The 13,133-nt window shown below is 47.3% G+C and overlaps 2 protein-coding genes across 3 annotated transcripts in view; both read left to right on the top strand.

Annotated features, from left to right (window-relative positions):
• LOC140418286 (uncharacterized) overlaps positions 1 to 13,133 on the top strand; it is a 44,203-nt gene that overhangs the window by 10,222 nt on the left and 20,848 nt on the right. Inside the window, exon 1 of one of the 2 annotated variants that reach the window (XM_072501758.1) lies at positions 6,198 to 6,506. The exons of the other annotated variant lie outside the window; for it this stretch is intronic. The gene's annotated coding sequence lies outside the window, so the exon portion shown is untranslated. Of the gene's footprint in view, positions 1 to 6,197; positions 6,507 to 13,133 lie in introns of those variants that run through there. 2 annotated transcript variants of the gene reach the window in all.
• Positions 5,712 to 11,899, top strand: LOC140418284 (uncharacterized). The gene is made up of 2 exons (XM_072501751.1): positions 5,712 to 5,771; positions 10,605 to 11,899. Exon 2 carries the CDS (start codon positions 10,721 to 10,723, stop codon positions 11,585 to 11,587), a length of 867 nt encoding a protein of 288 aa, XP_072357852.1. The 5' UTR covers positions 5,712 to 5,771; positions 10,605 to 10,720; the 3' UTR covers positions 11,588 to 11,899.

Below are 13,133 nucleotides of genomic sequence, written 5' to 3'. Positions count from 1 at the left end.
CAGTGTTGTACCTGTCCGAGAGTGTTTGATGAGGTCAGTGTATATGGGGATTTCTTCTGTATCTAACCCCGTGCTGTAATTGTCCTGGGAGTTTTTGATGGGGACAGTGTGTAAGGGGATTTCTACTGTGTCTAACCTTGTGCTATACCTATTGTGGGAGTGTTTGATGGGGACAGCATCGAGGGAGATTTACTCTGTATCTAACAACATTTTGTATCAGCCTTGGGAGTGTTTCATGGGGCAATGTAGAGGGAGCTGTGCTGGAACTGATTGGAGAATGGTTCAAGCTGGCACGTGGTACTCAGATTTTCCAGTACAGGCACCCTTCACTTTAAAAATAACATTTCATTCAGAGATCAGAGACACCATCACCCCCCCCCCCCCCCCCCCCGCACAGTTCCTGAGGGACAGTGAGAGTGCTGAACACTGTTGCACCATTTCTTTATATTTCATCCAAGTATTTTTCTGTTTCATAGAATCCCTACAGCGCAGAAGGAGGCCACTCGGCCCATCGAGTCTGCACTAACGCTTCAAACCGGCACCCCACTCAGGACCACTCCTCCACCCTATCCCCGTAACCCCACCTAACCTTTGGACACTCAGGGGAATCTTTTAGAATGGCCAATCCACCTAACCTGTGCGTCTTTGGACTGTGGGAGGAAACTGGAGCACCCGGAAGGAACTCATGCAGACGTGGGGAGGAAGTGCAAACTCTACACAGTCACCCAAGGCCGGAATCGAACCCCCCTCCCTTTGATCTCCTGTCAGCCTCTGTTCGAATGAAAAGAGCCCCAGTTTCTCTAATCTCTCCTGGTAACTGAAGCCTCTCTTCCCTGGGATCATTTCAGTGAATCTCTTCTGCACCCTTCCCATGGCCTTGACATCCTTCCTGGTGTAAGATCCCCAAAACCTGATCTAATATTCTAAACTGCAGCCAAACCAATAATTTGTACAGATTTAAATGACCTCTGTCATTTTGTATTCCACACCAAGAATTATAAAACCTTGGATCCCATGTGTTTTTTAAACACTTTATCAACTTGTCCTCCCACATTTAAACATTTGTGTATCTGAACTCCTTTTAGGGTTTTGGAGATATTAACATGGCTGAAATACATTGACATCCAATGTCTGATATAATGCGTGTTATGGGAGAGAGAAGTTTAGTCTGAGTTAGAAACTCAAGCAGGCGCTTCACTGCAGACAGGTCACCGTGGAAACGCTGATAAGACATTCCTTCACTGCAGACAGGTCACCGTGGAAACGCTGATAAGACATTCCATTCCACAGAATCGACTCATTGGAAACTCTAATCAGATACGTTGGGGGGGGGGGGGGAAAGGAGGACAGAGTTTGTCTGTTATTAACCTCAACATAAACTTAAACCAGAGTGAATCATGGAACAGATTTTAAAAATTTAAAAATAAATTTAGAGTACCCAATTTTTTTTTTTTTTCAATTAAGGGGCAATTTAGCATCGTCAATTCACCTACCCTGCACATCTTTGGGTTTTGGGGATGAGACCCACGCAAACACAGGGAGAATATGTAAAGTCCACACAGACAGTGACCCAGGGCCAGGATCGGACCTGGGACCTCAGTGCCGTAAGCAGCAGTGCTAACCACTGTGACATCGTGCTGCCCTTGCAACGGATTGAATTCTAATTTGTGATGTTTGTTGTTACAGTAGTGGAACTATCAGAAATAACAGAATTAACAGGCAGGGTAGTTTAGGGAGAATGAGGAAATTACTGAAGAAACGTAACTGCTGGGAACCGGAGTATGTGTCCTTGTAAATCACAGATTAGAAAAATTCCTGCTGTCTTTTCCTCACTTGCTGCATGAACTGTGTTCCGTACAGGGCACCAAACCTCAGGAAAGATACATTGCACTTGGTAACAGTCCAGTACAGATTGACCCTGATGAAGTGAGGCTGGTTAGCTGAGTGAATCCCTCCCCACACACGGAGAACATTAACGGTCGCTCCTCAGTGTGAACAGGTCGATGAATCTCCAGGTCTGATTACATCTATTCCACAGTCCCCAGATTTCCAAAGCTTCTCCCAGCGAGACTACATATTGTTCGAAAGGTTAGGTCATCGGCTAAAACATCATCTACATTCAGAACACGTGAACTGTTTCTCCCCACATTGAACAGGGCTCTTTGCTTCCATGGTTAAAGGCTGACGATGTTCATGGCCATAGAGGGATTTGACAACATGAATGCAAATTTTATAATGGAGGCTTTGCTTAATCAGACCCAATGTAGGTCAGTGAGCACAGCGGTGAAGGTGAACAGGACTTTGTGTGAGAAAATACACGGTCCGCAGAGTTTTGGATGATCTCCCATTTCCATGTGGGGTGAATGGGAGGCTGGACAGGAATGTATTGGAATCAAGTCTAAAGGTAACAGGGGCATGGATGAGGTTTCAGCAGCAGCTGGGGTGGGAATGGACACAGGTGACATTATGGAGATTGAAATATCTGGTATTAGTGATGGTGTGGATATGGGGTCAGAAACTCACCTTTGGGTCAAATCTGACACGGAGATTGTGCAGAGTGTTGTTCAGCCTCAGACAGTTCCCAGGGAGAGGGATGGACTCGGGAGTTAGGGAATGGAATTTCTAATGGTGACTGAAGACAATGGCTTTGGTCTTCCCAATTTTTAATTGGGGGAAATTTCAGCCCATCCAGTACCGGATGTGGGACAAGCAGTTTGATAATTTAGTAACAGTGGAGGAATGTGGAGGGATGGGGGTGAGGTAGAGCTGGGTGTTGTCAGTGGACATGTGAAAACTAACACTTTTGGATGATGTCACCTAGTGGCAGCATTTAAACGGTCTCTCGTCAGTGTGAACTCTTTGATGGGACATCTGAACCCGAGAACTTTTAAAGCACTTCCCGAATTTTCTGAATTTAAAAGGTCTCTCATCATTGTGAATCTGCTGGTGTGTCAGCAGTTGGGATGAATGAGTGAATCCCTTCCTACACTCGGGGCAGGTGAAAGGCCTTTCCCTAGTGTGAACTCGCTGGTGCATCAACAGGCTGTATGACTGAGTGAATCCACGCCCACACTCGGGGCAGGTGACAGGCTTCTCCCCAGTGTGAATGTGTCGATGGGTTGCCAGGTCAGATGGGTAATTGAACGCCTTGACACAGTCCCCACATTTCCATGGTTTCTCCCTGCTGTGACTGCGCTTGTGTTTTGACAACTCACAGAACACTTGTATGGTTTCTCCCCACTGTGAACTGTGCTTTTTCCTTCCATGTTCAAAATCTGATGATTTTCAGGTTACGATCAGTTCCACGACTGTCAGATTTTGATGTGGTGCTTGGTTGGAGTTTCCCAATTGCACATCCTTCCCTGCTAATACCCTGTGAAACTGATTTAAAACTGAAAATAGGGAGTGAGAGAGAACCCACAAAAACACAAAGGCATGTTGTGAAATTGAGCTGAATGAATCTGGTAACTTGTGGGGCCGGCACTGGGAAAAAGTGACAACGAAAACTGTTGAACCTGTTGTGAAAAGTTAACTAGATTCGGGCCTCTGCACGAACACAAGAAATAGGAGCAGAAGTAGACCATTTGGTCCGTCGAACCTGCTCTGCCTTGAACACGATTGTGGCTGACCTCCATCTTCAATTCCACTTTCCCATTAGCTCTCTATGTCCTTTGACTTCCTGAGACCAAACATCTCACCATCTGAGCCTTAAATATATTCATCGATGGTCACAGTAACTTCATTGCAGTGTTCATGTAAGCCTACTTGTGACAATAATGATTAGTATCATCCACAACCCTCTGGACTCGAATTTTATGTGAGAAACAGAGTGAGAGAGAAAGAGAGTGAGTAGTGGGAGAGAGAGAGAATCAAAAAGATTGATGGAAAGGGAGAGAGTGAGAAAGGAGTGAGGGTAACAGCAAGCAATGGACCAACAACTGAATCACAATTTGACAGAATCTCCTAAACACTTAACCTCCACCACCTGGATGGAGCAGGACAGCAGATGTATGTGAACATCACCACCTGCAAGTTCCTTTCCAAGACACACACTGTCCAAACTCGTCCAACATCCAGGGCTGGATGAGCAGAACTTTCCTCCATTTAAATATTGACAAGACTGAACCCATTCCCTTTCAACCCCGCTACAAACTCCACTCTCTTGTTACAAATTCCATCCCTGTCAAATGTCTGAGGCTGAAGCAGACTGTTCACAACCATGGTGAACTATTTCACCCCTAGATGAGCTTGTGACCACAGATCCACATCATCACCAAGATTGCAGACTTCCACCTCAGGAACATAGCTCGACTCCACCTTAGTCTCTGTCCATCTGCTGCAGAAACCATCATCCATTCTTCTGTTACCTCTCAACCAGATTATTCCAACGCACTCGCAGCTGGACTCTAACATTAAACAACCCCCTCCATCCCATCCAAAACTCTGCTACCCAAGTGCTTACTCACACCAGCCCCTGTGCCCACCGATCTGCAAATGCTTCCTTTTAAAAGGCACAAAAAGTTTAAATTTCTCATTGTTTTACTCCAAGGTAATGACCATCCTGATCACTGTAATCTCCTCCACACACACCCCTTTGAGATCTCTGCACTCATTTAATTCCAGCCACGTGAGCATTCCTGATTTTAATCTCTCAACCATTACTTAGTTTCCAGGGCCTCTATTTCTGGAATTTCCTCCTTAAAACTCTCCGATTCACTTTCCTCCATTAAGATTGTCCTTAAAATCTAATATCTCCTCTTGTGGCTCAGTGTCAATTGTTACTTTGATGTGGAGATGCCGGCGTTGGACTGGGGTGAGCACAGTACGAAGTCTTACAACACCAGGTTAAAGTCCAACAGGTTTGTTTCGATGTCACTAGCTTTCGGAGCGCTGCTCCTTCCTCAGGTGAATGCAGAGGTCTGTTCCAGAAACACATATATAGACAAATTCAAAGATGCCAAACAATGCTAGGAATGCGAGCATTGGCAGGTGATTAAATCTTTACAGATCCAGAGATGGGGTAACCCCAGGTTAAAGAGGTGTGAATTGTATCAAGCCAGGACAGTTGGTAGGATTTTGCAGGCCAGATGGTGGGGGATGAATGTAATGCGACATGAATCCCAGGTCCCGGTTGAGGCCGCACTCATGTGTGCGGAACTTGGCTATAAGTTTCTGCTCGGCGATTCTGCGTTGTCGCGGGTCCTGAAGGCCGCCTTGGAGAACGCTTACCCGGAGATCAGAGGCTGAATGCCCTTGACTGCTGAAGTGTTCCCCGACTGGAAGGGAACATTCCTGCCTGGTGATTGTTGCGTGATGTCCGTTCATTCGTTGTCGCAGCGTCTGCATGGTCTCGCCAATGTACCACGCTTCGGGACATCCTTTCCTGCAGCAATTGTTACTTTGTAATGTTTCTCTGAAAGTCTTCAAAGTTTTATTCTGTTCAAGTCACCATATAAATTCGAATTATTGTCACTGCCCTGGACATATATTCTGCCCCATAAATAGGAATTTGTAACTCAGAGTGAAGCAGTTTGCTGGACATTCTGTCATGAAGGAACGTTTCGAAAATGTTGCCCCCAACAATGATGGCGACTGAGCCTGCGCTCTTCTGCTCGTGCCCCGATAAAGATGGTGGGTGCGCGTGCGCACTGCCGCTAGTGAACCAAATAAGGATCCCGATGGCGCATGCGCGCCGCTGCCAGTACCAAATAAAGATGGCGGCCGCAAAATCTTGTTTGTGAGAAAGCTGCAGCTCCCGCTCAGATCCCCAGGTACCGGCAGGTTATTTTTCCGGATTTTTGGTCTATCTAACATGTACTCGAATTTTCCTACCGACCCTCCTGATTCATCTCTCCCTCCGTCCCGTCATCCCCGGATTGTGGATCCGAGAAAGAACCTTTTGCTGTCACCATTAATCACATTGCGCATGCTTCACTCAGCCCAGTCCCGCCTCATCATTCACGCTGATTGGTTGGAGGACCAGTTGGTCCTCCGGACATGCCCACCCTTCGCCTATTGGTTCGGTGCTGCCGTCAATCACCCCGCGCATTGTGAGGGGTCAGTGTCGGGGGGGTGGGGTTTACAAACCGCAGTCCGGCCCCAGAGTCGAATGTGAAACAATGAACATGTTCCACTCTCACTATCCGCCGCTTCCGGCTTCTCTCCACAAACAACCTCACAGAGACCAAGGGGGGGGAGACACTGACCCAGTGACAATGTCACTGCATTGGAGAAAAAGACTAATGGCACCCCTCCTGTTCAAAAAGGCAGAAAGTCGGAAACTAGTTAGTTTAAAGCCTGTTGTTGGGAAACTGCTGGAATCCATTATTGAGGAAGTAGTAACTGGACATTTGGAAAGTCAAACCGCAATCCATCAGTCAGCCTGGTTTGGTGAAGTGTTTGACTCGTTGGAGTTCTTGGAAGATGCAACAGGCCAGGTGGATAATGGGGGTCCTGTAGATGTATTTGGACTTCCAGAATACAGTTGATAAGGTGTCACACAAAAGGTAATAAACAAGGTAAGATCCCACGAGGTTTAGAGGTAATATATTAGCTTGGATTGAGGATTGGCTAACCAACGGACAGCAGAGAGTGGGGTTAGATTATATTAGATTTATTGACACATATATTGAGGAAAAACATTTTTACCCAGAGGGTGGTGAGGGTCTGGAATGCACTGCTGAGGAGGATGGTAGAGACGGGTTGCCTCACATCCTCTTAAAAGTACCTGGATGAAGACTGGCACGTCATAACATTCAGGGCTATGGGCCAAGTGCTGGCAAATGGGATTAGGTAGGTGGGTCAGGTTTTGATGTGTTGGTGCAAACTCGACGGACAGAAGTGCCTCTTCTGCACTTTTGCTGATAATACAAAGTTCGGTGGCATCGTAGACAGCATTGATGACAGCATAAAACTGTAAGAAGATAATGATAATATTAATAATAATAATCGCTTATTGTCTCAAGTAGGCTTCAATGAAGTTACTCTGAAAAGCCCCCAGTCACCACATTCCGGTGGCTGTTTGGGGAGTCCGCTGCAGGAATTGAACCTCGCTGCTGGCATTGTTCTGCATTACAAGCCAGCTATTTAGCCCACAGTGCTAAACAGCCCCTATTGACAGATATTGACAGACAAGGTGAATGGCCAAGATTGTGGCAATGTAAACAAGTGTGAGGTTATCTAGTTTGAACCAATAACGGTTAGAGCTGAGTACTTTCTAAATGGAAAGAGGTTAAGTACAGTGGGTGTCCAAAGAGACTTGGGGTTCATGGATAGAACCTACAGCACGGAAACAGGCCCTTTGCCCCAAACTGGCCCATGCCAACCAAAAGGTCCATCTAAGCCAACCCAGTTTGCATGCTTTTGGCCCATATACCTCTGAACCTTTCCTATCCATGTATCTGTCCTAATGCCTTTTCAATGTTGCCAATGTCCCTGCCTCAACCACTTCCTCCTTCAGCTCATTCCACATCCGTACCATCCTCTGTGTAAAACCGTTGCTCCTTAGGTTCCCATGAATTCTTTCCCCTCTGAAATTAGACCAAAGTCTTTTAGTTCTCAATTCCCCAACCCTGATAAAAAGACTGAGAGCATTCATCCTATCCATGCCTCTCATGATCTCATACACCTCTGGAAGATCACCCCTCAGTGTCCTACGCTCCAAAGAAAAAGGTCCTGGCCTGTCCAATCTCTCCTGATAACTCAGTCTCGAGTCCTAGCACCATCCTTGTGAGCTGGTTTAGCACACTGGGCTAAATCGCGGGCTTTTAAAGCAGACTAAGGCAGGCCAGCAGCACGGTTCAATTCCCGTACCAGCCTCCCCAAACATGCGCCGGAATGTGGCGACTAAGGGCTTTTCACAGTAACTTCATTGAAGCCTACTCGTGACAATAAGCAATTTTCATTTTTTTTCAAATCTTGTCTGCGCTTTCTCCAGTTTAATAACAACTTTCGACTCTCCTATTGCAAAGCAGCCAAAACTGAACACAATACTCCTGGTGTGACCTCACCAACGTCCTGGACAACTGCAACATAACTTCCCAACTTCTATACTCAATGTCCTGACTGATGAAGGCCAAAAGTCATCTTCACTGCCCTATATACCTGTGAAGGAGGAAGTGTATATCACACCTTTAGAGATCCGTGCACCTGAAGTCCAAGGTTCCTCTATTCCACGATATTCCCTCAGGCCCTACCATTCACTGTGACTTTCCAACTTTCCGAAATGCAACTCCTCACACTTACTGTATTGAACTCCATTTGCCATTTCTCGGCCCACTTCCCCAGCTGATCAAGATCCAGCTGCAATTTTTGATAACCTTCCTCACTGTCTTCAATACCAGTAGTCATCTGCAAACTTACTGATCATGCCTTGTACATTCTCATCCAAATCGTTGATATAGATAACATTCAGCAATCTCCTAGTTACTAATCTCCTAGTTACTAATCTCCTTACTAATCTCCTAGTCACTAAGTCCCCAACTTAGTTAATTACTCTGATGTCACGTTTCAGTTTTTGCCCCCAGTCCAGATACCCAACAGGTAAGTTATTTATACTTACTGATGGCAGCACGGTGTCGCAGTGAGTAGCACTGCAGTCTCACGGTGCTGGGGTCCCAGGTTCGATCCCGGCTCTGGCTCACTGTCCGTGTGGAGTTTGCACATTCTCCCCGTATTTGTGTCGGTTTTGCCCACACAACCCAAAAAGATGTGCAGGGTAGGTGGATTGGCCACGCTAAATTGCCACTTAATTGGAAAAATGAATTGGGTACTTTAAATTTAAAAAAAAAAATTATACTTACTGTTCCGAAGGATCCTCCTCGGATTCGCCCCAACTCCGCTCCCTGCCGACTAGGGCGTGAATCCCCGAGGTAAGTTATTGAAAATGAAATGAAATGAAAATCGCGTATTGTCACAAGTAGGCTTCAAATGAAGTTACTGTGAAAAGCCCCTGGTCGCCACATTCCGGTACCTGTCCGGGGAGGCTGGTACGGGAATTGAACCGTGCTGCTGGCCTGCCTTGGTCTGCTTTCAAAGCCAGCGATTTAGCCCAGTGTGCTAAACCAGCTTACTGTTCCGAAGCTAATCCTCCTCGGATTCACATCAACTCTGCTCCCTGCCGACTAGGCCATTAATCCCCGAGGTTATTTATACTGACTGTTCCGAAGCTGCTCCTCCCCGGATTCGCACCAACTCCGCTCCCTGCTGACTAGGCCGTGAATTCCCGAGGTAAGTTATTTATATTTACTGTTCCGAAACTCCTCCTCTACGAGTTCACACCAACTCCCTTAGTGTTGGGTGAGGTTATTGGGTTATGGGGATAGGGTGGAGGTGTTGACCTTGGGAAGGGTGCTCTTTCCAAGAGCTGGTGCAGACTCGATGGGCCGAATGGCCTCCTTCTGCACTGTAAATTCTATGAACTCCGCTCCCTGCGTTGGCGAGGTTCATACCTGGGTGTCTGGAAAATCATTAGGATAGTAACTGTCCTGTAAAGTAATGAATCCTTTTGCTTCCCCATTGGCCGAGGAAGGCAGTGTGTCACAAGGATGGATGTGTTGACAGATTAATGGCTGGAGGATGGGGGAAGGTCATGTGATCAAACCTCCAGGAATACGTTGAATCAAAGTTGGCGAGGAGAGAATGTTGTGAATTTTTATCTGAAACTGACAGTGAGGTTTCTGTAAATTTACAGGACAATGGAAGTGGAGGTTTAACAGACGGGAAACAGAAACCAAATGTCACATCGCGATCTGACAGAGTCACTCGGTTCATTAGAAAATGAATATCACGATCAGTGAATGGAAACAGTTTCTTTGTCCACCCGATGGAAACCTGGCATAATCTTGTGTCCCTGAATCAAATCTCCCCTCAACCTCCTTTGCTGGAACCATTCTGGTAAATCTCCTCTGCACCTTCTCCAAGAACCTTCACATTCTTCCTCAAGAGTGGTGACCAGAGCTTTATAAAGATTCATGGAATAGAATTAGAACCATAGAATTCCTGCTGTGCAGAAGGAGGCCATTTGGCCCATCAAGTCTGCACCAATTCTCTGAAAGGGCCCCCTGCCTAGGCCCACACCCCTACCCTGTCCCTGTAACCCCATAGCCCCACCTAACCTGCACATCCCTGGACACTAAGGGGCAATTTATCAAGGCCAATCCACCTAACTTTCCCTTCTTTGGACTGTTGGAGGAAACCTGAGCACCGGGTGGAAACCACGCAGACACGGGGAGAAACTGCAAACTCCACACACCCAGTCACCAAGGCCGGAATTGAATCCAGGTCCCTGGCGCTGTGAGGAAGCAGTGCTAACCACTGTGCCACCAGAAGCATTGTTTTGGTATCAATATTATAGTTTCTGATGATCAAGATCGAGTTTGCTTTGCCATCTATTCTCTTTAATCTGTCTTGTAGATGTACAAAATCCCTCTTCACCTCTTTCTCTCTCCTCCCAAAGAGGCCAGTTGGGTTTTTACAACAATCCAGCAGTTTTCATGTCACCTTTTCCCAGTGCCGGCCCCACAAATGACCAGATTCATTCAGCTCAATTTCACAACCTGTTTTTGTGGGTTCTCTCTCATTCCCTATTTTCTGTTTTGAATCAGTTTCACAGGGTGTTCGAAGGGGAGGCTTCAAAGTCCGGAAACTGAAACCAAGCATCACATCAGGATCTGACAGAGTCTTCAATTTATCATATCCTGAATATCAGCGGATTTTGAACATGGAAGGAAAAAGCATTGTTCATAGTGGGGAAAAAACGTACTCTTATTGTTTGTGTGGACGAGGATTCGCTCTATCAGACCTCACAAGCCACAAATGCAGTCACACTGAGGAGAAAGCATGGAAATGTGCGGATTGTGGGAAAGGATTCACGTCCCCATCCCACCTGGAAACTCACCGACGCGTTCACACTGGGGAGAGACTATTCACCTGCTCCAAGTGTGGGAAGGGATTCGCTCAGTCATCCACTCTGTATAGACACCAGCGAGTTCACACTGGGGCGAGACCATTCGCCTGCTCCAAGTGTGGGAAGGGATTCAGTGATTCATTGGCCTTACGGAAACACCAGCGAATTCACACTGGGGAGAGACCATTCACCTGCTCCAAGTGTGGGAAGGGATTCGCTCAGTCATCCACTCTGTATAGACATCAGCGAGTTCACACTGGGGCGAGACCATTCGCCTGCTCAGAGTGTGGGAAGGGATTTACTATTTCAGCCCACTTGCTGAGTCACCAGCGAGTTCACACTGGTGAGAGACCGTTTAGGTGTCTGGACTGTGGGAAATGCTATAAAAGTTCTGGGCAACTGATGAGCCATCAACGTGTTCACACTGACGAGAGACCGTTCAGGTGCTCTCACTGCGGGACTGGGTTCAGACGATCATCTGACCTCACTGTACATCAGCGGATTCACACTGAGGAGAGGCCATTCATCTGCTCCAAGTGTGGGAAGGGATTAACTCAGCCATTCGCTCTGTCCACGCACCAGCGAGTTCACACTGGAGAGAGACCATTCACCTGCTCAGAGTGTGGGAAAGGATTCAGTGATTCATCCAACCTGCGGAGACACAAACGAGGCCACAAGTAACCACAGTGATTGGATTTTGCTGTTCCTCACATTCAGGACTGAACCATGTTCAGTTGGGTCTCTTTCTGCTGATAACAATTCCAGCCCATTTACAGGGGCTAATATTCTGGCTAAAAGTCAAATAAATTGACTTCCGGTGGCGTTCGCGAGCGGAGCGGCCGCGATGAGGAGAAGCTCCTGCTGGTCCACGATATCGCGGTCTTTTTCAGGGGGCCACCGCTGTTTTTAAAAAAATGTAACTTCTCCGGGGTCGGCCCTGCCTCCCTCGCCCGTCAAAGCTCCATTTCAGGGAGCCGGAGGGTTGGAAGGGTGAGGGGGGAGGGGGGGCGGGGGGGGGGGGGGGGGGGGGGGGGGGGACTGGTCCCGGTGGGTTCGGTGGAGCGGCTGCACGTGGAGGAGGAGCGGGACAACCTGAAAGCCGGACCTGAAAATTTGAAAGGAGCAGCGGGGGCGGAGCCAAACGGAGGCCGAGGCGGCAGGCCCAAAGCCAGGGCGTGATGTAGGTGAGATGTCCCACATCGGATGTCCCGCCTAGAATGTGGTAAGAAGACTGAAGCCTGGTCCGAGGGAATTTTTGGAGGAATACAAAAAAGAAGAGAAAGATGTTTTAAAGAAATTTGGTGAAAATTTTTTTTCCCCCTTTTTCTTTGAAGGAAGAAAATCTTTTTGTTTTTTAAAAAAAAAACGAAAGGATTGAAGAAGGAAAGAAGATGGGAAAAAAAGGAAAAATAATAAGCCGTTAAAGGATGCGAAAAGCAGCGTTGAGAAAGGTTGGAAACGTGGGCTCGCCGTTGAATGAGAAGATGAGCAAATATGCTGACAAGATGGCGGATGCCGGACCGCGTGGTGGGTCAGCACTACTTACGGTGTAGAAGATGACCGAGGTGATGGTGGTGGAGCTCGAAAAGCAGTTTGTGAGGCACATGGATGCGTTGAGGAAGGAGACGGCGGTCGCATTGAAGACATTGGTGGAGGAGGCAATCGCCCCAGTGAGGATAGCTGTGGCAAAGACATCGGCCGAGGTGAGAGAGCAGGACGAGAAGGTGAAGGAAGTGGAGGAGGCCGTGTCGCAGCACATCATCAGCTCACCTCGATGGGGGATGAGCTACGGAGGGTGGTGGAGGTCAACAGAGGACTCCGAGCAAAGCTCGAGGACTTGGAGAACCGCTCGAGGCGGCACAATCTGAGAATTGTGGGCTTGCCCGAAGGGACAGAGGGTGCAAGGCCAACAGAGTACTTCGCTAAGAAGCTGGTTTTCAAAAATATATTTTATTGAAGTTTTTCATTCACAATTTTTTCCTCTTACACATCAAACAAAAAGAAAAGTTAACAGTACAAGTAACATGATAACTACAATCTAATAATGAGTAACTAACTAACATGGTAAACTAACCAAATAACATAAAATGAAACTTCCCCCCCCCCCCCCCCCCCCCCCCCCGGGTTGCTGCTGCTGGTCATCTATCTTCCCTCTAACGTTCCGCTAGGTAGTCGAGGAACGGTTGCCACCGTCTGGTGAACCCTTGAGCCGATCTTCTCAGCGCAA

This window comes from Scyliorhinus torazame, chromosome 5, assembly GCF_047496885.1.
Source record: "Scyliorhinus torazame isolate Kashiwa2021f chromosome 5, sScyTor2.1, whole genome shotgun sequence".
In the NCBI taxonomy this organism is placed as follows: Eukaryota; Metazoa; Chordata; class Chondrichthyes; order Carcharhiniformes; family Scyliorhinidae; genus Scyliorhinus; species Scyliorhinus torazame.
The sequence above is the reverse complement of the archived record's forward strand: the minus strand, read 5'-3'. Positions and strand labels throughout refer to the sequence as shown.